At 45.5% G+C, this 26,028-nt stretch overlaps 1 protein-coding gene across 1 annotated transcript in view; it reads left to right on the top strand.

Moving 5' to 3' along the window:
• The window catches only part of Kif5c (kinesin family member 5C), a 157,774-nt gene that overhangs the window by 91,642 nt on the left and 40,104 nt on the right, over positions 1 to 26,028 (top strand). The window contains exons 12-16 of the mRNA XM_036183832.1: positions 9,838 to 10,010; positions 14,860 to 14,928; positions 17,074 to 17,280; positions 19,573 to 19,719; positions 22,869 to 23,057. Of these exons, the coding sequence (XP_036039725.1) occupies positions 9,838 to 10,010; positions 14,860 to 14,928; positions 17,074 to 17,280; positions 19,573 to 19,719; positions 22,869 to 23,057 (785 nt within the window). The remainder of the gene's footprint in view (positions 1 to 9,837; positions 10,011 to 14,859; positions 14,929 to 17,073; positions 17,281 to 19,572; positions 19,720 to 22,868; positions 23,058 to 26,028) is intronic.

Below are 26,028 nucleotides of genomic sequence, written 5' to 3' on the forward strand. Positions count from 1 at the left end.
TGGTTTACTTCAGTCTTGCCATTTATTTGGGCTTAAAAGTCACCTCAGATAGGTACTTGCCTTTTCTGACCTGTCTCCCCGTCAAGTTCTTCAGAGTAAAAGATAGCGGGCTAAAGAAACCCTGTTCTAAAATGGACTCTGGCAGGCCTGCTTCATGACTAGCTTTCCCCCTCCTCAAACAGGCTCTTTGGTTTGTTCTAGAGGAGAAAATATCTCTGAGAGCTGGCGTGCCGCGGGTGGGTGGGTTGTGGGAGAAGTGTTAAGGAGTGGCTTCCAGATCCCGGGGCAGACAGACTATTTCGGTGACTTTAGCATTATGACAGCGCTCAGAAGGTAGCAGTCTGTTTTAATCTGGAAGCAAGACAGGTTGGAGCTGTGTGTCAGAGGATGGAATAGCTGGAAGTCATTTGTGCCTCAGACCCTTTGCTTCCCTGGAGTGTGTGTATTTCAGCAGCTACTGCAGCCTGTGGTGCCCTGAGGGCGGGAGCCCCGGACGGGACGGCTGTAGCATGCCTGTGTGCAGCTGCGCTTTGTAACTTCGCAGAGAGCTGGAAGCCTATTGTTGGTGACGGTATTTGCTGCTACATCTTGCTAGTAAGGATCCAGTGTCAGTGAGCTGCTTATTTAATTGAAAAGCAATTATGTGGCCAACAAGACTGCAAGAGAGGATCAAAAATTGACCTAGTAGCCTAAATAAGAGGATTTTCCTCTTTTCGGAAGCGTTTCTAGCTACACATGTGTTTCCAAAGCTGCTGGAATAATTGAATAACTCAGCACCTGGGCTGGGTGATGATTCCACGCAGATTGCAGGGGCCGAAAAGTGGCAAGTGTAGACAGCAAGGTGGGAGAGGCTCTGGAAGCGCTGCTGTATTTCTGGAATCCTTTTGGGCCAGTTCCCTGTGGGATGACTGGGCCATTCAGTAAAGCTCTTGGTGAAGGGTTGGCTCACTGGCCTTAGAAGCATTCTGAGTTGGGCAATAATCTAGTTATCCTAGTCATTTCCTATCTCTTGCCTGACTCTAGCAGTCCAGACCTTCCTCCCACATCCAGTGCTACCCCGTGGAATCTGCCCTGCCTCACTGATCTGATTTCTTGCATACCTAGCATTTCTTTGGGGTGCTGTGCCCCATTCTTGGCCTCTGCATGTACCATCACTTTAACGGGTCCCACTTCATCCACATTGCTAATCTGTAGAAAGTCCGATTTCCTGTGTCTTTTGGTGTGATCCTACAAAAACCCTTAAGCTACATAATTTGGGGAAAGTAAGGCATAGGTCTGGAGTTCAGGGACTCCTGAGCTGAAGAGGGGAGGTCGAGCATTACTGATCTTTTGAGTGGTTGAAGGCATAGGGAGAAGCGAGGCCCTTATAGGTAGTAGGTGGAAGGAGAGAGGAAGTAGACTTGGACGGACCCCCACAGCCTGTGTGGCCTTGTAACCACTGGACCTCTGAGATGGGAGGTGTTCTGCAGAGAGCCTGGCTAAAATTCGTATTGTAAAGGTGACGTTTTTTGGAGGCACAGGTTTTTAAATGCAGAGAACATAGACTGATAGAGACTGTAAGTGGGTGGAACATAGTGAGGCAGAGAAAAGAGACTGGAGTGTCCTAGGATGAGCCAACCAAAAGTGCTGAGCTGGGTCAATGATTAACTGCACATCATGTGATATGTTGCTGGATACCACGTGTACAACAAATCAGGGCCACGCATCATTCTGTGCTCAGGGTTGAATGTTTTTGTTTCTTGAGACAGGGTTTCTCTGTGTAACAGCCCTACTGTGCTGGAACTCACTTTGTAGATCAGGCTGGCCTTGATCCTCACAGAGATCCACTTGCTTCTGCCTCTCGAGTACTGGGATTAAAGGCGTGCGCCACCACCGCCGCCCAGTGAGAGTTGTAATGTTAACCAAAATCCAGTCTTTTCCATCACTGGTGCTGCCTATACATAAAGTGAGCACTGATGATTGCATGCTGGCCAATGAGATGAGTGAGAAAAGTACCGTCCAGAGGGGAAGGGCCTGGAAGCCCTGTGGTACTGTCCTGCACCTGTCCTTGTACTTGAGTCCTGAGGCATGATAGCCATACAGAGAAAGAGGCTGGGATGGAGACAGTGCCTGCTCTCCTAGATCGTATCAGCATGGTAGGAATTGCCAGGTTCCTTTTGAAATATGGCATACATGCATTGGGCCTAAACTTCTAGGAGCAAGCTATTTAATTTACTTCAACATTCCCAGGGTATTGAAATTTCCACATTGGGATCTGAACAAGTTCTAGGAGCCCTGTCAATGTGTGCTTTCCCCTGGGAAAGGTATTTCTTCCCTTGCATGGTATGCTTATAATTCAAAAGTTTCACTGCTCTGTTCCAGCTCTGAGAGATCAAGGAAGAAGTTGAGTGTGCATGTATATGTGCCTGTGAATTTTTGGGCTTACCTCACTTGCTGTTATAGAGTATACAGTGGCAATACAAGGCAGGAGGCAATCAATTGCAAATCAGGTGCAGGCAGATAAATGCAATAAATAAGGACACATGTCTAATCCAGTCGTTAATGACAGGTGATACAAGACATTACTCAAGAAAGAAGCATGCCCGGACTAATATCACTGAAAAGTTATAAAATACTCCCCTATTATGTGCCTAGAGGCTGATCTAAGGTCTGACCCCCTGGACCTTAGACCCTCCATCTGGACCAGTTTTCAACCTTCGAAGCTTGATTGACAGTGTACATTGAAAGTTTGTGTTTTCTCCAAAGCACATGTTGAAATCACAGTTCCTGAGGTGAAAGTATTAGGAGGTTGTTGTCCTGGTTAGGATTTTTAGTTAGGATGAAACACCGTAACTAAAAGCTGCTTAGGTAGGGAAGGGGTTATTGGGTTTACACTTCCACATTGTAGTTCATTAGTGAAGGAAGTCAGGGCAGGAACTCATACAAGGGCAGGAACTAATGCAGAGGCCATGGAGGGGTGCTGCTTATTAGCTTGTGCCCCATAACTTGCTCAGCTTGCTTTCTTATACAACCCAGGACCACCAGCTCAAAGGTGGCCCACCCAGAGTGGATTCGGCTCTCCTACATTGATTACTAATTAAGAAAATGTCCTATAGGCTTGCCTGAAGCCCGATCTTAAGGAGACTTTTCTCAATTGAGGTTCATATCTCTCAATTGACAGTAGTCTGTATCAAGTTGACATAAAACTAGCCAGCACAGGAGGTGATTACTTCTTGGAGATTACTGTCTTCATGTGATTCCCATGAGACAGTGCTACAAGACAAGACCTCTGCAAACCTGAAGAGCTCCCCACACCCCATCCAAGAACAGGGCTGTGTTGCCACTGTGACCTCAGACTTCTAGCTTCCAAGTTATGAGAACTGTTTCTGTCACTTAGAAGACCCCCGTCCTGTGCTACTTTGTCTTAGTAGTTCCAGGTGACTAGGATGGCAGCCTCGGCATTGCAAGCTGTGCATACAGCTTTTCTCCCCTGCATACATGGTTGGAACCACTGTGGTTCTCAAAGGAGAACCTGTGACTGGGAGCATATATTCTGCAAGCCTAGTTCCTTTTGGCATTGCCAGTTTGGGATGCCAGCTCTATAGACAGGCAGAGGGACCTAAGGAGAGGCCACACCTTCTTCTTTTTTTTTTTTTTTTTTCTTTGAGACAAGATTTCTCTGTGTGGCCCAGGCTGGCCTGGAACTCAGAGATCCACCCACCTCTGCCTCCTGAGCACTGGGATCAAAGGTGTGTGCCATCACTGCCTGGTCACACCTTTGTTGTTGTTGTTGTTATTGTTTGTTTGTTTGTTTTGTTTTTTCTGAGACAGGGTTTCTCTGGGTAGTTTTGGTACCTGTCCTGGATCTTGCTCTGTAGACCAGAGCTGGCCTCAAACTCACAGAGATCCACCTGGCTTTGCCTGCTCAGTGCTGGGATTAAAGACATGTGCCGCCGCTGCCCGGCTGTTTTTAAAGGATGAGAGAGAGCCACCTCACTGCCATGGCTTAATTCTTCAATGAACCAGTTCTTGTCCTCAGGTTGCAAGTAGCAGCAGTGACAGACCCTGCCCAGCATATACCGAAAGAAAGCCTGGGAAGAATATAAAGAACATTATATTTTCACAGAATCCGAAAAGCGTCCGAACATGAGGCTGAAGGGTGAACAACAGAAGGACAGACCCTTGTCAGGGGTTTGTTTCCCACATCATTTGGAGACTGGGAGGACCAGGAGAGAAGTGGGGACAACATGCTTTGTGTGGCCTCGTCTGGGAAAGACAGGGCGTTTTGACTGTGAGAAAGCCTGAGCTTGGTCCCTGAGGTGAAAGGCGATCACCCACCCGCTCCGTGGGCTGTGATCCACCTCCACATGTGTGCCATGACACGCGTGTATGTGTATGGACATACACTAGGTCAATACGCAAACGTGATTGTTTGAAGAAATGGAGTGCCAGAATAGCTCCTACCTCCTAGCTCGGCTCCCTCCTAGCTTGGCTCCCAGCCTTCTAGAGGCAGAGGTGGGAAGATCCCAAGCTAAAGCGGGCTCTGGCCAGAAAGACCCTGCCTCCAAAGGAGTCATGAGAGAGGACAGAAAGCTGGTTTTGTCTAGTCTCACCTCCGTTATTGGTTTTTTTTTTTTTTTTTGAGCTGAGAATCGAACCCAGGACCCTGCACTTGCTAGGCAAGCACTTTACCACTGAGCTAAATCTCCAGCCCCTGTTTTTTCTTTTTAAAATTATGGATACGTGAATAAAAATTTAATTTCTAGGAAAAAGAAAAAAAAGGGGGAAAAAACCCAAATTTAAAATGGAAACATTTTTTATTTTTATTACAGCTTTTCTGCTTCTGTTTCCCCCTCCAAACCCTCCCATGTGCCCCTCCCTGCTCTTCTTCAAATTCATGGCTGATTTTTTTCACTAATTATTATCGCCAAACTTAAACTTCTAAAAATTACATTATCTATCTATCTATCTATCTATCTATCTATTTATTTTCATTCATTCATTCATTCATTCATTCATTCATTCATTTTGTGTGTGTGTGTGTGTGTGTGTGTGTGTGTGTGTGTGTGTGTACACACACGTGTACACATTTGCAGGTAAGTATGTACACGCCACACTTCACTTGAGAATACCAGAGGACAACTTTCAGGGGTTAGTCCTCCTTCTGGTTCCCTGGGACTGACCTCAGGTGATCAGACACCTTTACCTGCTAAACCATATTGTTGGCTCCTAAACCAAAATTTTTCTAGCAATCCAGGTCAGAAACAAAGACCCGGAAGTCCAGGTGTCAGGCTATCAGGGAAAGGCTGTCTGGTGTGTCTACCATCTCTCCTGTTGAATAACTTGGTACAAAAAACGAGAAGCAAGGGTCTCTGTTTACGTTGTCTGTGGAAATCATGCCAGTGAATGCTTTCTTTTGTTTGGCTTTCTTGAGACAGGATGTGTTACCCAGGCTGGCTTTGACCTTTGATCCTTCTCCTGCCGTAGCTTGCAGAGGGCTGGAGTTTCAGGAGTGGACCACTATGCCTGTGGAAATTGCTCTTTCAGCATTAAGTCTGTGGGAGATGCCGGTCCACTCTTGGATTCATAGGTGTGAGCTCGCAGGAATTAGCATTTCAGTCAAGACATCTAATTTGCTTAGATCTTCCTTTTCCTTTGAGAGTGCAGCTAAACCAATAGGAATACTGACTGCTCAGCAAACCACATGGCCTATTCAGAAGGTCATGAATGTAGAGAGGGTGCAGGATCTGGTTAGCCCGCACATTAGAAAATTGTGCTAGACAGGATTAGAGGACGTCAGAAGCTGCTTACAGTATTTTTAGGAACAAGGGTGAAGGATGCTATTTGTATGCAAAACAGTCTCATAAAAGAATGATTTTTTTTTAAAACTTCACATTTATGTAATGACATCTTGTAGCCAGCTGCTCTTGCCCATCTGGCAACTTAAAGATTTCCTTATAGTGTCTTCGATACAGAAATGGCTTACTTACCATTAGGTGTGCCACTAGGCCTGTTTAATTGGTATTAAAACAAAACACCTCATTTGCCAGATCGACGGTGGTTTCTGGTAGAAGCTGTGAGTGCCCTGCAAATCTCTGCCCTGGAGTGGCTGAGAAAATGCAATTACCTCTCTGTGTTTTTCAGAGGCTTCAGGGACTCAACTTAAGAAAAGAATAACTAGCTTGTTGTTATTTCATGTGTGAAATTTTAATGATTTCCTGGCACTCTAATGGCATTCCTAAAGAAAAAAAGGAACCAAATAAACCATTTTAGAATTTTTAACTAATAGACCTAATGAGATTTGTTGTTCTTCTTAGTCTGCCCTTCTTCTCATCCATGGAAATTGATGGATTTCCATTTTTGCAGCGACGTTATTTATGCTCTCTAGGGGTTTTCATTTTATAATTAGAAGGTTCTGCAAGCCTTATAGGTATGCTCCAAGTGAATGCTCCTGTGTAAACACAAATCTTTTTAGTCCTTAAAGGTAATTACAGCTGACAATAGCAAATGCCAGGATGCTTATTTAAAGAAGGGAGGCCTTTGAGCTGAGAAAAGCAGTTGTTATAAGCTCTTCTGTAGACAGCAGGTACAAGCCTCTGGGCTGGACTAAAAGAAAGCTGTTTTCACTTGGTGGTCTTTCTCCCCAGCTGATTGCAGGGCATTATTCCTCCAGGGTTGGCTCACAGCTCTCCTCTGTCTTACAATCAGTTATTCCATAATCATCTTGTGGAGTACACTGCAGTGCAGGGAATATTCTCGATTAACACGGTGAGATTGCCATGGAGACAGATTGCCTGGTGTCAGCTCTTGCACGGTGTTGGGAATTTACAGCCCCAGACATCGTAGTTACCAGGGTCGCTTCTGGAAGTCATTCCCCCGGTTCTTTGAAGGGCGATGGTGTTTGGAAACCCTTTGGTTCCTCTCTGGGCAGGAGTGCTTCTGCGTGTGGCTGCCTTGTTCAGCTCTTGCAAAAAATAATGGCGGCCTGACCTTTAGAATATGAACTGGAGAGAGCTTGCTGTTTACATGTAGCTTTGTGGGAGAGGTGTTGACACGTTGATTCAGGGAAATGCTTATGAGAAACCAGAGAGACTGCTGTGGGTTTCAAACACAGCTTTAATAATGATAAAAATAACCCTGAAATGGATTTGCATAACTGGTGTTTTACTTTTTAAAAGAGCACTGGCCACACAGGTATTTTTGAATATACTAGAAAAATTAATTCAGAATAAGGAATAAGTAAAAAAAATAATAATTGAGCTGCCAAGCATCTGAAGTTGCCCGTGTGCCAGGGAGCAGAGGGAGGAAGTGATGGGACTTGAGACTGTTGATACCAGCCATGCTCCTGACATCCACTGTCTTTAGAACAGTTCTGGGATAAAAGCAGGGTTGTTTCCTCTTTTCCTTAGCAAAAGAAGAGGCTAAGCAGGCTATGGGCCTGGGATTAGTTAGGCTTGTGAAAACATGGAGTGTGGCTTCAGGATTGTGTTGCAGCACTGGAGATGTTTATGACAGTCTGTTGATTGTTTACAGGGGGCCCAGAGCAGTATTGTCAGCTTGCTGACCTCTGGGACATCGCCTACCTCTGGGTGATGCTGTCATCTGTGGATAACAGAAGAAGAAAAGTTTTAGGGACATCAGATCTGTGACTTTTGGTTTGAGCAGGTCACTTGTAGGTCACAGGAGTTAATCTCTGCCCCCTGCCTGCCCAGATGAATTAAAACAAACAAAACAAAACAAAACGAAAAACCAGTGGGCAGCCATTAGTTTGCCTAGGCTCCAGATACCACTGCCTGTCCAGCCATTTGGAACCAAAGTATACATCTCTTCCAGATGCTTGTGGATCTTATCTCTTTCCCTGCAGTGACTGAGTCTGTGGGTAATATGGTCATGGTTGGCTGGTTTCTGGGTCGGTTAAGATAAGAATTTCACCTTCAGCATGTTGAAGCAGGAAGGTTAAATTCAGAGTGCATTGGATTGCCGTGTTTCTCAAATTTTACAAGCTATTCCTGAAGAATCCAAAACCTAACCATAGGCAGGACTTTGACAAATGCCCAAGTGTCATTTGCACATTCTGTAGGGGGAACAGAATTAGAAAGGAGGAAGAGGCTTTACACAGTTCTAATATATGTTGTACATTGCCTGAGTTATCTGAGGGAGTATACTCAGTTATCTGTGTGGTTAGAAATAGTCTGCATCTTCATCCATCCACTCACACATTCATCTACCCTTTCATCTATCCACTCATCCATCCACTCATCTACCCTTTCATCTATCCATTCATCCATCCACTCATCTACCCTTTCATCTATCCACTCATCTATCTTGCCACTCTGAGAATATAGGTTCTTTAATTGAATGAAATCCATTCCCTGCCCTAAGATTGCTGATGAACGTTTTAAACCAGGAATTGGAGCTTGGCAATACACCGATTTGGTCTAGGTTCAACCCAAAGGCCACCATGATCTTCTAGTTTTATTTCAAGTCAATAATTTCAGAAAAAAAGCATACATATAGTCTATAGTCCAGTTGAAAGGGGAAGGTAGGGAGGCTTAGTTTTACAGGCGGTGAAACATGAATTGTCTAGAGTTTCCTTCACGTTGCTGCTTTAGATGGAACTGATAGAAAAATGAAATAATTGACGTTAGCCTTATCTCCACGGAAGCCTGCATACAAGCTGCAAAGCCAGGCCATCCCAGTGTTTTGTTTATCCCGAGATAATGTGCACTGTGTTCAGGTGGGTTCCTTGAGGCATGAAATACACTGTTCATGAAAGTACAGATTAAGATCTCAATTCTTCTCTCTTTGTTCCCACTTTTGGCTCAGGGCAGTTTTCTGAGGAAATTTTTGCAGAATGGCTAATATGGACAGAGAAGCTGAGTGAGGCCTAGGCTGTCCTGATGCTCAGGGGCTGGAGTTGCTGGTAAACACTGTGGTGCCTGTGGTGGTGAATTGCCTTTGGTGTAGGTTTGCTTTCCAAGAAGGCAGTTGAAAGAGTCGGGCTGTGTGGTTTCCATAGGATCTGTTTCCTGCATTCTGTCTTTGCATGATGATTTTCCTGCTGGGGCAGCCCTTGGCCAGCTTGAGATCTGGGCCTTTCCCTCCATTTGCATTGCCAAATTGAGCAGTGCTTCCTTTGAAGGCCCGGAGTGATGTGTAGATTCTAGATTGGCTATCTTTTCTTTTTTTTTTTTTCCCCCCCTGGGACTACCTGATATCACAAGAAATTATTCTATTTGAACTCTCCAGCAGAGCCAATTAATTCGGGCTTCCCGAGGGGGTGTGTGGCGGTGGAGAGAGTGTTTGCACAGGGCAAGTATGGTCCTTGAGTTGATGCTGCCCTGACTTCCTCCCCCTGGCTCCAGAGAGTCTCAGATTGGCAGGACTGGGGGGCCCACAGCGTTCTAGTTAAACAGTGCCACTGTGTTCCTTGCTTTGGCTGTTTCTACTAATGACACAGTAACATAATTAATTGGTAATTAGGATGCCTCAGAGGTCTGTCTCCCTTTGAATCAGTGACTAGAGAGAATATGATTCTAGTAAGTGCTAGCATATTTCTCCACAAAAGGAGAATGTGCAGCAGCTCCCAGGCAGTGCTGGGGCTGGATCCGTCAGTCACCAGCACTGTGACCCGTGGAGCCATTTGATTTCTGCCGTGCATCCTTGGTCCAGCTGTGGTCCATTAGCTCCACCTTCCTTCCCACATAGAAAGAACAGACGTTAGCTCTACACAAGGACTCTTTATTGTGTCTCCTCTGTTGTGTTGGTCACGAGGGTGACTATTTTTAGAACTCTTCCTGGAGGGTTGCATGCTTGATGTCTTTAGTCCTCAGCACCCCACTTGCTGTGTTTTCTCAGGGGAAGCTGTGCCTGAGGATGAACAGATCAGTGCCAAGGACCAAAAGACCCTGGAGCCCTGTGACAACACACCCATCCTAGACAACATCACCCCCGTTGTTGTCGGCATCTCTGCTGAGAAGGAGAAGTATGACGAGGAGATTTCCAGTCTGTACCGACAGCTGGATGATAAGGTCTGTGGTTCGGGGCAAGAGCTCTGTCTCTGTGGGCCCCAAAGATGCCACTCGATCCCACTCAAAGAGATAAGTCATGTTATCTCTTAATGGCAAAGAGATAAGTGGAAGATCCGACCCGTGTTGCCACATCAGGGAAAAGAAGGCATAAGAGGCCCCATGACCCTACCGCCTTCTTCAGGTCTGAACTCCGGAGGCACTGGGGCAGGAGACAAAAGGTATGCTAATGAAGCAGTCCTGGTCCAGGTGTGGCCACTGTCTCAGTTTTCGTTCTGCAGGATGCTTACAGGAAATATTGCTTGTGGGGACAAGTCAGTTCCTAGGAGCTGAGAGCTCTCATTTGAAGACTGATCTCACCATGTCATAACATGTCTGCAAGGCTCTGCCATTACTAGAATCCAAGGGCAGGTTTAGATTCGTGACTGCAGACATTCAGGGACCTTTGAGGGGTCTAGGACAGAACACTGGAAAAACATATTGCAGAATGCCACAGTTACTCTTATATTTGTGCCTTTGGCCTTAAAGGGGGATGAGATAGGTTAGGTAGCATAGGTTTTTAGATAAACACTTCCTGAGAGATTCATTTGCTTATATGCAGGATTAATCGTGTGACTGACATAAAATAGAGATACAGAAGAAGATGGAGACGATAGGCTTTTATCTTGCTTTGCCTTGGCTTTGTGGGGTCAGTGTTCTCTAACAAAAGCAGCTTCTGCATGCCTATTCTATATATTAGCCAGATACTGACAGTCCTCCCTGGCACAAAGATGGAAGGGGCAGGCGCAGTCACCAAGCCCCCTGGAGCTAAGGTAGGGCTACAAACTATGGATGTCTACCTTCCTGATTTCTATTTTCTAGTAGAAGTAGAATCCTTCATGGAAGTTTGATTAGAAGAACCAGGAAGTTGGGGGTGGGGCGAGTGGTCTAGATAGACAAGTCCTCACTTCTAGAGATCTGTCTGGGTGGATTACTACAGGAGAGTAGGGTTATGTGAGTGTGTATGGGTGTGTTTGTCTCTTTCCTCCTATTCTGTGCCTCTCCTTTTCTTTTTGGAAAAGTCAGCAGTAGCCCCAGCCTGGGACAAGGTAGGTGACCCCAAAGACTCAAGTATGACTTTAGTTACGTGGCTTTGAGACCCTGAGCTTTGGCCCTAATCACATTAGAAAGCGATGGCCTTTCTACTGTGAAGCCCTTCTCAGAGGCGGACTGTTGAATGATGTAGTTTGACCATGCTAAGTGGGGATGCTTAATCCTAGGACAGACTTTTAGGGCTCTGGTAGTCATGTAACTGCGAAGGTTAGAATAACGAGAAAGACTCCTTGAACAGCATGTATGTTCTTCCCCAGTAAAGGTCCACTTAGGAATCCCAGAGGCACAGACACTAAATCAGCATGTCATGTGATCCTGGCATATTGCCTGTAGGGTATCCTAAGCTCTTTCAGTTTATTTCATCAAGGTTGCTGATCTTGTCAGTCTGGTTTAATCTTTTCTGTGGTGGTTTGGCTCAGGTGCCATGGAGGTAATGCCTCTGGCCTGGCTGGAATGGCTTTGTTCTGGGAACATCACCATTAATCTTACAGGGCTCTGTCTTTGGGGTAAAGCCCAGAATCTGGTGTCACCTTTGCAAGCTGAATGTGATTGTTTGCCTTGAGGATGCTCCTCCTTCTTGTTTGTGGTTCTGGGAGTTATATGATACCCAAAGATTAAAGCAGAGTCTCTCTATCTTCCCCAAAACACGTTGCACGAAATATCCATACTCATGAGAATTGGGTACTTGGCCTTTCGTGCTCTGGGTGTACTCTTCCCCTTTATTTTATGTGGGTATTATACTCAAGTCCTCAACACAAAAGGAGATCAATAGTAAGTTAAAAGTTTATGCAAACTGTGATTTCTCCAAAGAACTGTTATTGTTTTAAATAGTGAAGAAAATCACATGTAATCCCTTCCCCTCTTCACAGATGCCCACATCTACAGATTCTTGGAGGGTGGGTCAGAATTGGTTCTGTGATGCTGAGAGATGTGGGAAAGAACAGAGTGCAGAGGTGATGCTCTGGAGGGCATCAGAGCTCATGGTCTACTGTTAACCGTGTTTGTGAGCTGCTTGATTATGTCCCACCAGATGTCATTCTTATGTGGCCTCTCGAAGATTCCAAAGGATGCCCCATGCTTCTGATGGTTTAGTTGTTTACATACTTGGAGAATGCCTGAGTTGGGACATAGTGTCTTCTTGGATTATTCAATGGTAGAACTGAAAGTATCTGGAATGAGGTGAAGCGTTAGCCTGGGGAGTTGCATGTGACTTCCTTAAGTTTTCGTAGCCCGTTGGTGGCAGAGCAGGAATGAGTTTTTATAGCTCTTGACCTTGAGCCCCATACTCATTTCATTTTGACCTTAGACCTTTAACCAAGGTCATCCTTAGTGAATCTCTTTAGAACACAGTAGGAGAAAGATTACACAATTTCTCCAAAACCCCCTGTGCTGTTCCTCATGGTCTAAGGACAGATATATCCCAATATATATATTCCAGCTGCTTGATGGAAAAGCATGCATTATGTAGTAGACCCATGACTTAATGATGAGAGGCCAAGAGGAGATGTCCTGCTTACCTGTATGCTATTCTCGTCTGTAACTCAGGGCTCACAGATGTCAATGGGGACCCAAATCTTCAGTCTGTAACAGTATACTCTAACTGCTAGGTCCATCATTAGTCTCTTCTGTGTGTTCTCTTTGCTTGATGGAGAAGCCACGTCATATGGGGATGTCAAAGGAGTGTCAGTATAATGGGGAGCTGGGTTATAGCACTGAAATATTGATGTTGGCCCTGTCTCTCCTTGGAGGCAGTGAATTCACGAGTGGTAAGTTGATTACATACTGTACTAACTACTGTGTAGCAAAAACATCTCCAGAATTAAAGGTGACCAGTGACCTTTTGACAACTGAGGTGACTGTATTATTTCAGGTATAAGAAAATCCCATTACAAAATTAAGTTTTGAAAAGTGCTTTGAAATCTGTTATCTCAGTGTGAGCATGCTTAAACATGTCCTAAGAGACACACTTGGCATGCAGAAAGTATAGCGCACCTTTTCCAGAAAGGCTTAGGACATTAAAATGAAATCAGAACAGACAACACTAAATCCTTAGGAAGTTGCTTTCATAAAGGGCAAATCTGCTTTGGGAAATGGCTCTCGTGCTGACTTGCTCTCTGATGGAATCCTGTTTTCATCCTTCCCGGATGGGGCTGGGCCTTTTCTCCCCATTACATCTCAGCTTGTCACCTGTCAGGGAGGAAGGCTGCATCTTCTGGCTTTGCCAGGAGTGCAGTATGAGAATGCAAGGTACCTCACCCATCCCTTTCTTTCCCCTTGCGGGAGAGATGAGGTAGTGGCTCCTGAGACTGAACTTCCTGGGTCTTTTATGTTAAGCCATTTACTCTTCTCGTGCTGAGGAACAAAAATACAAAATTGATCCTTGTAACTGACATGCTAAGTGTGTGACGGTGAAGAAAAACCTGTCTTACAAAACAGTGAGCGAGCTGCGGAAGCTCCCATTCTTGGCAGTCTTGCTGTGCCGTCACTCTCTGATTCTTCTGCCAGAAGTCTGAGCTGGGAGGAAAGTCATCAATATTTTATACAACCATTGAAGGAACATTGGTGTGTAACGTTCAGTGCAAATGGGCTTTCAGAGCAGAGGAGTGAAATCAAGTGTGTAGGGAGAGACCAAGACCAGGATAAGGATGTTCAGAGCCGAGGCTGTAGCCTTGAGGATGCTGGTGCTCTTTGGAGGGCACTAGCTACACCATCCACCAACCACATGCCAGCTGGCACAGAGGCCACCAAACGTGCTGTGAGTGTCTGTGGTTCTGTGACCAGGGCCTGTCACCCACCCCTCCCACCTCTCCTGGGAAACAGATCTAGAGTGCAGGAGAGGGGTTTCTGTGGGGAAAGCACCGAGGCAGAGCCTGGCACAGACAGTGGAGTACACTGACCTGGATTTGTCTGCTTGGGGGGCAAACCGAGACAGGTCAGCAAACAGCACTTTTCCTCTTATAACCGACGGATAGGGGAGCCTGAAGCCTCACTGTCACTTTTCACAGACTGTACTTAAAAATTCATTTGAAATCATGAAAGCAGAGCAGCAAGGCCCTGGTCTTCCACAGTGGTGAGGTCAAGCCTGCTGCCTCTCCTTAGGCTTGCTGCTGGGGAGGCCTGCAGTACATTCTTGCTGTCTCAGCAGCGACACCTCGTGGCAGTGAAGAGAGCTGCTGCTTTTCCCACTTCAGTAGCAGCTTGGAAAGAGGCATTCCTGTGTGCACACCCAGCTGGTTGCAGGGTTTGTTTGCTTGTTTTGTCTTTACATTGACAAGACTCCTGGTTGCCAATCAAAAGGGCTGTCGATTGATACCATAGAGAAAACTCCACATAAGCACTAGTTTTGCTACGCTAAGTAAACGGAAATGGTGTGGAAATAGTGGTCCGTCCTTTCCGTGACTTGGCAGCATTCCTGGTCACAGGTGTGCTTGGCAGTCCATTCTGTTGACGTTGTTAACATCTTTGTTTGGGGAAGGATGTATTTGGGGTCCCTTTCAGTTCCCAAGTACCAGACCTCTGATTTCTGGATGGACAGGATTTGGGTTCGCTTTGTAGATATTACAGTTTCCAGAAAGAAAGCTGGGTGAGAAATACACCAATCAATAAGCTCCTGGAATTGTCTCCAGCTCTATCCCCCACCCCACCCCCAATCTAATTAGTGAACTTGGGACTGGCCTCTTGTTATCTGATTCTGGAAGGGAAACCAAGGTATCAAAACTGACATAACTAACCCCAAATTAAACATGATGTTTCATTTCAGGATGATGAAATTAACCAGCAGAGCCAGCTGGCTGAAAAGCTAAAGCAACAGATGTTGGATCAGGATGAGGTAAAGAATGAAATCAATTCTTTTTTTTTGCAAATTTTAAAGTTAATTTTTGTTGTTAATGTGAGTCCTAGAAATATAATTTGCAAATAACGTTTTAAAAACCTTCAAGCATGTGGAGATTTCTTGCTAGCTCTCCTATCGGTGTCCGCTAAAGGTTGATTGTGGCTGTGCACAGGAAACAGATGTGTGGCTTTGTAGTCCTCTGAGGCCTAGGGAGTTGCTTCGTGCTACATGTAGCCCTGGGAGGGCAGACACCTCTCTCGTGGTGGTCGGAGGGTGGTTCGCGCTCGGCCCCAGCAAAGGAGCACGCCGCTAGTTTAGAACACTTCACTCTGCATACGCGCTGCCTCATCGACCGAACGGTTTCACCATGACATTTTCATACATGAGTCCAATACTGTGATCGTATCCACCCCTCCTCTCCCCTCCTGACTCACCTTTCTCTCCTGCTTTTCTTCTACTTCCTTTTCTAAGATAATCCTCTAGAATCTATATAGGACAGGAAGTATGTGACATTTGTCTTCCTGAGTCTGGCTAATTTTCTTAATGAGATGATGTCTCAGCTCTTTTCCTACAAATGACATAATCTCCTATTTCTTCATTACTAAATAGAGTTTCATTATGTGTATGTATCTATCAATCATCTGTCATCTATCTACCCACCTTTCGATTTGTCTGTCCGTCCACCCATCCATCCACCCATCCATCCACCCATCCATCCATCCATCCATCCATCCATCCATCCATCCATCCATCCATCTATCCATCATCCATCCATCCAATCTATCTCCCTATTTCTTCTACCTAGAATCTATTGATGGATACCTAAGCTGGTTCTCTAACCTGGCTATTGCAAATATCTGGCTTATGTTTTGGCATAGACCATGTTCTCCCGCTGTCCTACAGGGGAAACAAAACCAAAACCAAATGTAGACCGTCAGAGGGAAAGTGAACTGGGACCTCAGTACTGTGCACCTATCCATTTGGTACACTGGAGAGGAGGCCAGCTGTTTTCAACCTCCCCCCGCCCGGCATTCGGTTCTACAGTAAATGTCTTTCCTGCACTGTCTTGCCGTGGATTTTACTTACACGAACCCAAGCAAAGCACATCCAGCCAATCTATCAAGCACAGATAATTCGAAATTCTCTTGCTGAGATTGCCTAAGTACTTTTCTCCTTTGTGTTTTAAGATCTTTTGGCTTCATTGCTAAAGGGCTGTTGATTGGATCTTATGAGAGGTGACGGCAGGTGGCGGGAACTGATGCCCCAGTCTCTGTCGCCCACACCCGGAAATCACTGTCCCTGTGACCATCTATCTCCTTCCTCTTTGGTTCCCATCATCTCTACAATGTAGTGGTTGTGATTGTGTAGCGAGACAGTCTGTGCCTTTGGAGTCCCAGAACCATATTTAACAGGTTTCTGTCTTACCTATGGTGGAGGACACTTGCTTATGTTTGCTGTCCTCTGCATTTCCAAGAGAGGGACAGCTGCCTTGGATCAATTCCTTTTGTAACAGTTCAAACCTGAACTTTATTTTTCCTGCAAAGCAATAAATAAATGTTCATTTTAGGGAAATCAGAAAATAACAATGGGAACAAAGCCAAAGAAAGCATCTACAAGCCCAGGAGCTCATTTTACCACGTGTTGGTGTTTGGGATATAGTCTTCCATACATTCCTGAAACACATTAAGAAATGTGACTTCATTTTTAAATACTTTCTGGTGATTTTGAAATCAGCTTCTGTACAGAATGAATTAATCATGGCACTGTTTTCAAAAGCTTGGCCAGTGTCAGTATAGTTATTAGGAACAGTTCTTCCATCTTTGTTAACCGCAGATAAAGCTTTCTACACCATGTCGTGTGTGTGCGTGTGCGTGTGCGTGTGCGTGTGTGTGTGTGTGTGTGTGTGTGTGTGTGTGTGTAGTTCAGTCTTTGACTTAAGCATAAAATTCTTAAGCTAAAAAGGAAAAAAAGAGAAAAGAGTTTTGGAATAACATTTGAAAATGTACTTAGCATCTGTAACCTACAGTGAGAGTTCCTGACAACCTGTTGTCTTGTATCTTGTTCTGAAGTTGCTCTGTGTGGGTAGAGCACAGGTCATTGAGATATAAGTAGTGGAGTCACCATTCCCTCTCATTTCCCCAGCTTCTGGCTTCCACAAGAAGGGACTACGAGAAGATCCAAGAGGAGCTGACACGCCTCCAGATTGAAAACGAGGCAGCCAAAGATGAAGTGAAAGAAGTCCTCCAGGCCCTGGAGGAACTGGCTGTCAATTACGACCAGAAGTCACAGGAAGTGGAGGACAAGACCAGGGCCAATGAGCAGCTGACGGATGAGCTGGCCCAGAAAACGGTTGGAGCAATAGAGCTAAAGGGGCGGGACTTCCTTGTTGACAGGGTTATATAGGAAGGCAATGGGCTGAATGCTTGTTGTTGTAAGAATCAGATTGCTCCCTGAGGAGGCCTCTCCAGCAGTCCTTTCATCACGGACTGCCTGTCAGAGCTATTTTATACCCAGGAAACTTACAGCATCGGCCAGAATGCTTTCGGGAAATAGGTGAATGCAGATTCCAGAGCCAGAAAAAGCTCAGTGAAAAATTTGACTTTATGACTCTTTGACCTCAGGCAAGGTGTTTAAACATCTTGGATATTAATTGCTTTATCTATCAAAGTGGCAATAATGTGCTCCTTGAGTGGCATGAGTATTAATGGCCGTTTATGTAAAGTACCGAGCAAGGACATGGGCATGTGATATAGTAATGATGAACAATACCAAGGCATTGTTAGTGAAGAGCAAGGGTGGGGGACCCACCAGTGTTATGCACGCCATTGTGTACATGTTTAATAGTGAATAAGATGGCTCCCCTTACCCCAGCTTCTTGGTCTAGCTTCAGAGGCCAGAGGTGAGCTGGTGCTGTTAATGTGCATCCAGCCAGTGCATTGCTGTGTTTCCAGTTCTTCCCATAGAGACAGATGCTGTGGCTTTTACTTGGTGAACGAGTGGCAGGCAGCAGGACCAGTGAGCATTTGATGATGTGGCTGTGCTACGCCTTTTGTTGCCTGAAGATGGGTGGTGAAGTTGAGTGGCCGTAGCCTACTGCTCTTGGTGCCTCAGCCTCATGGCCTGGTGTCCTGAACTGTACCAGACTGCCTTATGGAGACATCAGTCCTGGGCACACAGAGCAGGTGGTGTGGAATGTGCTGGTGGTAGAGTGGACAGCAAGTTCTGTTTGCTCCCCACTTCCTACTGCATGGTGGAAGAAAGCCTTCCTCATAGCTTCCCGGAGAAAGGACTGCTGTGCCTGTGGTGTTGAAAATAAGGTGGAACAAACAGTTGGCAATGGCGGCGGGAATCTCTGCACACTCACTTAGGGAGGACACCTACACCGCTTCTGCTCTGTGCCTTCCTGGGTTTGGATAGCTTGTGGTTTGTGCTTCCCAAAGCAAGGCAAGGTTTTCCACACTGTGCTTCTAATTTTGTGTCAAAACAACTCTTACCAGACTGCTTTTGTGTTCTTTAAATACATTGTAGTGACTAGCTGTGGTGAGAGAGTCGTATAAATGCCTCTTTGAATTAACTCGCAAAGCTCCAGGAGGACAAGACTTGCTCCAGCGTTGGCCGAGTTAGTGCCAAGGTGCTGGAAGAGGGGTATTCCGTTGCTCTGAGTTAAGAACACGTTACTTCTCATGGTCACAGACATGGAGTGGAGAAAAGATTAATTTGCTGGGGTTTGGTGAGAAAATAAAGCTTTTGCTGCTTGTTAAGGAGCTATACTGTGGACCTTGAGTAATTCTGAAAAATTACAGCGTTTAATTTGTCTTCCCTGAGGATTAGAAGATGTTTTAAGTTGTTTCCTAGGCTCATTAATGTTTGTCTGGGCCATTGATTCCAGACCCACTAGTTAGGGTATTTGGAAGTGACCCAGGCAGCAGATTTTTGTTTGAACATGCAACTGGGGACCTTGAACTAGAACAAGGGGAGTGAATAGACACTTGGTGAGTTAGAAGATGTGATTAAATACTGAAAACACAAGGGGGTCATTTTGCACCATTGTGTGCACGTGGAGGCCAGAGGTTAGCCTGGGCGTCATTGGTTGGTGCTGTCAGGCTTGTTTCCTGAGACAGTCTCGTTCTCCTGGAACTCACTGAGTATGCTAGACTGGCTGCCCCGCGAGCCACAGGACTCCTTCCCCACACCGAGATAACAAGTGTGCGCCATCAGACCCAGATTTCTGTTACATAGTCTCAGGTCCCAAGTACCTTATTGACTAAGCCATCAGTCCAATCCTTTATTTATTTAACAATCCTTATTACTTTTTACTCATGGGTAGAGGTCTGAGGGCGGTTTGCTGGAGTCAGTTCTGGCCTTTACCTGCTGTGCCATCTTCTAGGCCCTGGATTCATTTTTAATAACTCACTTTGCTAATGTGGATATTGTCAACTAAAACATATCTGGTCTTCTAAGATAACATCTCCGCATCACATCCCTCTGTCAGAGAACCGAGTGCTGAGCAACAGTTGGCCTTCCAAGTTCTCGTGCACTGAGAACAGAGGAATGAACAAAGAGCTGGGTCTGTTGAGTCAGGCGGCAGCTAGGAAATTCAGGAGCCACTTTGGTAACTTGTGGTTGGATTTGTTTTTCCAGACGACTCTGACAACCACACAGAGAGAGCTGAGTCAGCTCCAGGAGCTTAGCAACCACCAGAGGAAGAGGGCCACGGAGATCCTGAACCTGCTGCTGAAGGATCTGGGGGAGATAGGTGGAATCATCGGTACCAACGATGTGAAGACGGTGAGCTGGACCTCCGTCCTCTGTTCCTACTCTGACTATGGTGTGACCAGGGCTTTGTGACACCCAAGCCTCAGGGCTGAGCGTGTGGCATGCTGGGAAATTCTTGAAGGTAGGAAAAGAGAAGCTGCTGCATGGAAGTTGTGGGGTGGAGGAGAGGTACCATTTATTTGCCTTTCAGATCTGACGAGTGTCTTCTAGCCATGGTTGGTCTTGTGTGACTTGGTTTCTTCCTCAGCCTAACTGGCAGTGTCTCCATACCAGGGGCTCAGCTGGGGGGAGTTTTGGGCCAGGCCTCAGTGGTCTCCTACTTAAGAACCCAATGCAGGGAGAATTCCCCAGCCAAGTGGTATGAATTACAAAACTCACAGGCAGCTAACAATGGCTTTAGGAGTAAACCACACTTAATTATCAGCAACAGAAGAAGCCAGGAGTGTGTTACTCAGTGTGACCTGTATTGCCTGGGGCTAATTAGCTGTACAGACTGGAGGCCTACCTCAGACACACCGAAGCAGAAACCACCTTTTAACAAGATTCCCCAGGTGACTCGTGGCTTATTAAAGTCAGAGAAACAAATTTTGTTTCTGTGAAGTGGTTCAGTTATACAGAGGACCCCGCCACTGTTTCCTTTCTGGCTGTCCTCAGGCTGTTTCACTTTTGTATCATTTACGTGTTTGCCTCATGTAGCAAGATCACTGCTGTAGCACCGATCATCACATCTTTACTCGACTACATGCCAGACAGTGTGGGCTGCAACACTGACTACTTTTATCCAGGAGGGAACTATATGCCAGAAAGTCCCAGGAGATGCAGCCAGCCGGATGTAGGTCATATGGACCATCCCAAAGTGCCATCAATGGCCTTCTACCGTGCAATTACACATGCTGGTGCTCCTGAGGACAAGGACATGAGAGAGGTGGGGAAAGAGAGGATGGTCTAAAGTTGTCTCAAAGCTTGGAAGAGAAGGAAAAGAGAGAAAAAGAATGTTACTAGCCAAGAACAACAATGATTGGCCCCAATATAGGTTGTCATTAACCAGAAAAATTAGGTTAGATAGTTACAAAAATAGCTTTTGGGGGGTAAACATTAGATGAAGTCAGCTTTACACTTTTGAGGTGTACTGTGGTGTTTTGAGGATGGTGGTGACCCCCAAAGCCTGCCCCTCACTCTGAATGCTAGTGTTCCACAGTGTTGATGAGCATAGCTTTCCAGTGACAAAGGACCTCAGGCAGAGTAGTTCATGTGTTTGTTGATGATGCTTGGTTGAGGAATGGTGTTCTTTAACTTGCTGCCCACGAATCCTGAAAACAGAACCTCCTCAATGTCAGCATGTTACCTTTACGGAGTGACCCTTCAGTGTGTTGACAATGGTTCAACACTGGGAACCCCTGCAAACTTCCCCTCTGGGAAACAACGCCGTTGGAAGGTGCCGCAGGTCTAGGCTGAGCATCTGAGACTTTGAACTTGATGGCCGCTGAGTGGTTCATGAGTCCCCGTGAGTGAGCTCAGCCTTAGTGCAGCATGGGCAGGCCCTGCCAGGTCAGTCCCCGCCTGGTGACTCTGTTCCTGAGGGGTAATTTTTTGGGGTTGAGCAAGGCAGTTCTGACACTGGGCTGATTAAAAGCTGCGCAGGACCAGGTGGCGCCGATTTATGGGAAGGTGCTGCAGACAGCACTGAGGGGAGGTCTGTTTATGCTGAAGTTCTGACATGGAGCTCATGAAAACGCTAACGAAATCGAAGTGTGTCTGCGCTTCGCTGTGAAAGCTTCTTTCTGCCGGAAGTCGGGTATTTTAGAATACTCACTGGGTGTTTTGAGATTACTTTTAGATTCCAGACATTGGATGATGGCTCTCACTTATAGAAGGTGGCATTCTTAGAGGGCCTTGTTCTGTGATGGCCCAATGATGAAGGCTGCAAGTGTTTCCCACTCAATGTGTCCATGCTGTTGTATTATGAGAGGGCTGGAATGAGGAGCCATGCTGGGAGGCAAATCTCTGGCAGTCACAAACCCAACTTCAGCCTGGCAGGGCCTCCGTGAAGGGGCGTCACAGCTGATTAGTTGTTAGCTTAGAATTATGTGGGAGTCACTGTTAAGTGTTTTTGAATTCTAATAAGTTAAAATCACAGTGCAGACCTGCAGAACTATGTACTTTATATTTGCTACCAATTTTCAAGGCTCATACTCTCTTAGCTCTCAGATGTATACATGGGGAAAAAAATGACCAGTTAATGACAGCTGTAATAACATAAGGAGGTGGGAGGGGCACTGAGAGGACACTGGAACGTTAGAAACTGCAAGTAGAGTCCTTGCCTTCAGCAGAAGCTGGCACTCTTGGGCTGGAGTATGCTGGGACAAGTCTTCCCAAGGTGCAAGGCTGCCCTCTGGTGGCCAAATATAGTATACATAAAGCTACTTTCTCCATGGCTTGGCTTGTGTGCCATGCATCACTGTCTATCCCAACTACCTTATTTCTGTGTTTGTTTGTTTGTTTGTTTTTGTTGCTTCCAGTGGAACTTAGAGTCCATCAGAGTCATTGCTTCTCAATAAATTTAGGCTTGTTCTTAGATATCTTAATAAGTAGGTGCAAAAAGTCAAAGAAAAAGAAATTGGTAGCAACAGGGAGCCAAACAGGGAACCACGATGAGAAGCTGGAATGAACGGTGCATTCTCAGGAGTTAGAGGTTTTGTTTTAAAGTCTATGGGGAAAGTCCTTATAGTTCAACCATTGCACACAGAGACATTGGGCTACTTTATCACTGTGGAGCGTGTGGAGAATTGAAGTTCTGGGCCGAGCTTCTCTGCAGTGGGATTAAGGGCCCTTATATAGACACTGTTGCAATCATGCAGGGTAAGGCTTCTGAGAAATTTCCTCCTTTAAGAAACTCTTCACTAGTTTTTCTTCCTATGTCATCTTGTCTATCCTCAAATCAATGATAATGAAACGCACAGATAACTGAGGAGTATGTTGGATGGTAGTTTCTGGTAGGAACTTTCTCATGGAGTCTCTGAGGACGTGACATTGACTTGGTAGAGTTTATTTTCAGTTTTCCCTATGATTAGACTTTTTGCCAAAAAGCTAGGGGTGTCTCAAAGACCTATGGTCAGGTTTCAAGGGATCCTCAGATTTCTGATGTTTCCTTCTGCGCTCAGCTGGCAGATGTGAATGGAGTCATTGAAGAGGAGTTCACCATGGCGCGCCTGTACATTAGCAAGATGAAGTCGGAGGTCAAGTCCCTTGTGAACCGGAGCAAGCAACTGGAGAGTGCCCAGATGGACTCCAACAGAAAGATGAATGCCAGTGAACGGGAGCTGGCAGCTTGCCAGCTGCTGATCTCCCAGGTGGGCTGTCCACCCATCCCCCTTCACACTCCTCTGTTGAGATCTGTTCCCTTCATGCCCTGCTTGGGGCTGGTGGTGTGGACTAGGGAGAGTCAAGACACTAAGGTCAATGTGAGCATGGCTCAGGTTATTCCACCCACACCTTTTTGCCTTTTTGAGATTAAAAACATCACTTTGTGGCCCAGATTGGCCTTGAACTCATGATCCTCCTGTCTCAGACCCATCCCTCATCCCCCTGCTGAATGCGGGTGATCGGTGTGTATTACCAAGCCTGGTCTCCAGCGTTATCCTTAAGGCTAGATACTGTTGTATAAATTACCAAATCCCTCAAGGCTTTTCTGTCTTCTCTCAGTTAAGGTGACATTTCTACATCTGTAACTCCCTACCACAGGGAAAGGTTGTGTGAGTAGAAACTGTTGTTGTTGACGGTGGTGACAGGAATGGTTTCATTGTTCACATGCACACTTGGCACTAAAATTTTAGTGTGCATTTTCTCGCTTGATCTTTAAAAAATTCTGTAGGCAGACTTTATTCTTTGTTTTTTTTTCCTTCAAATGAAGATGTGATTGTGATTAAGTATATTGTCCAAATACACAAGTGGTGGAGCTGGACATAAACCAAAGCTGTGTCTTGGTTCTAGTAGCTCAGGGAATGTTTCATTGGCCAGTTAGTAAGCCTGCTCTTTTCCCATTGGAATGGTGTTTTCATCTCAGGAAGGTAGTTCAGAGGACTGTGGAGCGGTCCTGGGCTACACCAATGTGTAAGCACACTGTTTGGGTTGGAGATTTCTGAGATGGCGCCAGTGTGTGCTGCTCACTGCGTGTGACAGTCATTTGAGGAAGCAGGTACCAGTGTGGCCTCGAGTGTCTCTCAGTACCAGTAGGCAGACAGAAGAACATCCTATTTTGACATGGCTTAAACATATGCAGTAATAGAAACAGCTTCAAACTAATTGTCTAAAATGGGTTCTATGGTTGTTTTTATATTAAGTAGAATAGTATTTAAAGGGTTATTCAGTACTGATATGTGATGGAAAGTTGATAAGCGCATTGAAATAGAATTTAGTAATACCTTTGGAAAGCACTTTGGAAATACAAGAACCTGGAGAAAAAAAAGTAAGTATCCTGAGAATGTGTGTGTGTGTGTGTGTGTGTGTGTGTGTGTGTGTGTGTGTGTGCATGCGCGCGTGCTCATGTAATGCGCACATGTGGAGGCCAAAGGCTGACTTTGGGTACCTTCCTTCATTTCTTCTCTGTTTTTTGAGACAGGGTATCTTAGTGACCTAAACCTGGTGCTTGTGTTTTGTGTGGACGGCTGGCCACCAGTCCCCTGGGACCCACCAGTCTTTGCCCATCCCAGAACTGGGGCCGTAGGCAACTGCCGCCAATCCCAGCTTTTCTGTGGCTTCTGGGCATCCAGATGTAGGTCCTCGTTCTTGTACAGAAGACACTTCTTCCCTCTGTCCAATCTCCCTAACCCAGAAGTGTCCTTTGGTTCAGTAATTTGATGTATTCTATTGTTTTATTGGTAATGGAGATGAAAATTTTAAATTTCATATGGTGTTATAATTTTCTAATTAAAATATTAAAAGTTTATGTGGAAACTGTTGATTGCACTATTATTTTACATTATCATAAAATTTATTACCCAAATCCCTGTTGATAGACAAATAATAAAGTTATGTGGAAGAATATTATGCATATTATGCAGAACTTATAAAAATCCATAAAACTTGGGCATTTGGAAAGTATAATTATATAAAATTAAGTTAAAATGAAATATTGAGTTATATCTATGCCATTTTATATCTTTGTAAAAAAATAAGACAGGGTGGTTTGTGAAATTCATACTGCATTTTTGTAGATTTGCTATATATTTTATGATTATATTGTCATTAGCAACAAGAACCTTTTTTTAAATTTGCAGCAAGACATTTTTATAATTTATAAAACTTGAGAGAACACAATAAGCATCAGAGAAAGGTACAGCTCCACTCTAGGTTATCTGTGAGACCACGGCACAAAGTTGGGGGTAACTTGTACTGCAGTAGTTGTGGGCTGAAGACAGCCGCAGGCAGAGCATCCATGGCTGACCACAGCCCAGCACTGGGTCTGGCTGGACCAAGTGGCCCATGTCCAAATCCTTCCCACACCCTGCACATGGTGATGGCTGCTCGGCTCAGGTTGGCTGTGCCCTGTAGAAGTGAGGGAGGAAGAGAAAATGCAGCCTGCAGAGCTCCCAGACAGGGCAGTACTCCAACTGCTGTGCTCAAAGTGTGCTCTCGTGTGGATGTAGGCTGTGAACTCAGCTCATTGGAGCGAGCACAGCCAGAGGAAGGTTGGAGAACACTCACTCTCAAGTGTGGGGTCCCAGCCTCAGAGTGACACTGACCAGTCAATGAGAGTTGGGGACTTTTAAAGTCAGGAAAATCTTCCTGTATCGGCAGTGAGTGCAGCCTCCCATGAGGCTGTTTTATACTCTGCTCCAGTGTATAGGAAGCCATCAATTCAGTCATTATTTCCTAGAGGTTTAACACTAACAGAAACTGTAGCTCCTCGTTTTCTGGTGTGGTTTAAGGAGCCTCACAACATTCCTTGTTGAAATTTTTTCTTCTTTGTTATACCTTTTGCCTCCAAAGCTGTTCTTATATATCTTCCATCTGAGTTGCAGAGGCGTTCATTCCGTTCATTCTGCCGGGTCTTCCTGCCTAAACATGAACCCCCGTTCCAGAGGGGGGACAGTATACATATTCCGTCTGTCCAGAAGCCACCGTTACTCCTGTTCAGCCACTGAGCTCCCATCCCTTTACTGACTCCTCCACTGGTGTTTGTTAAGTATCTGCTCTCTACCCTCCTGGGCAAACAAAAAGGGAGCTATCCCAGAGAGGCAAGAACTGTGAGAAAATGCTGAGATCTGATAAGGAGCCAGCTAGGACATCGTGTGTGTGTGTGTGTGTGTGTGTGTGTGTGTG

This window comes from Onychomys torridus, chromosome 4 (assembly GCF_903995425.1).
Source record: "Onychomys torridus chromosome 4, mOncTor1.1, whole genome shotgun sequence".
In the NCBI taxonomy this organism is placed as follows: Eukaryota; Metazoa; Chordata; class Mammalia; order Rodentia; family Cricetidae; genus Onychomys; species Onychomys torridus.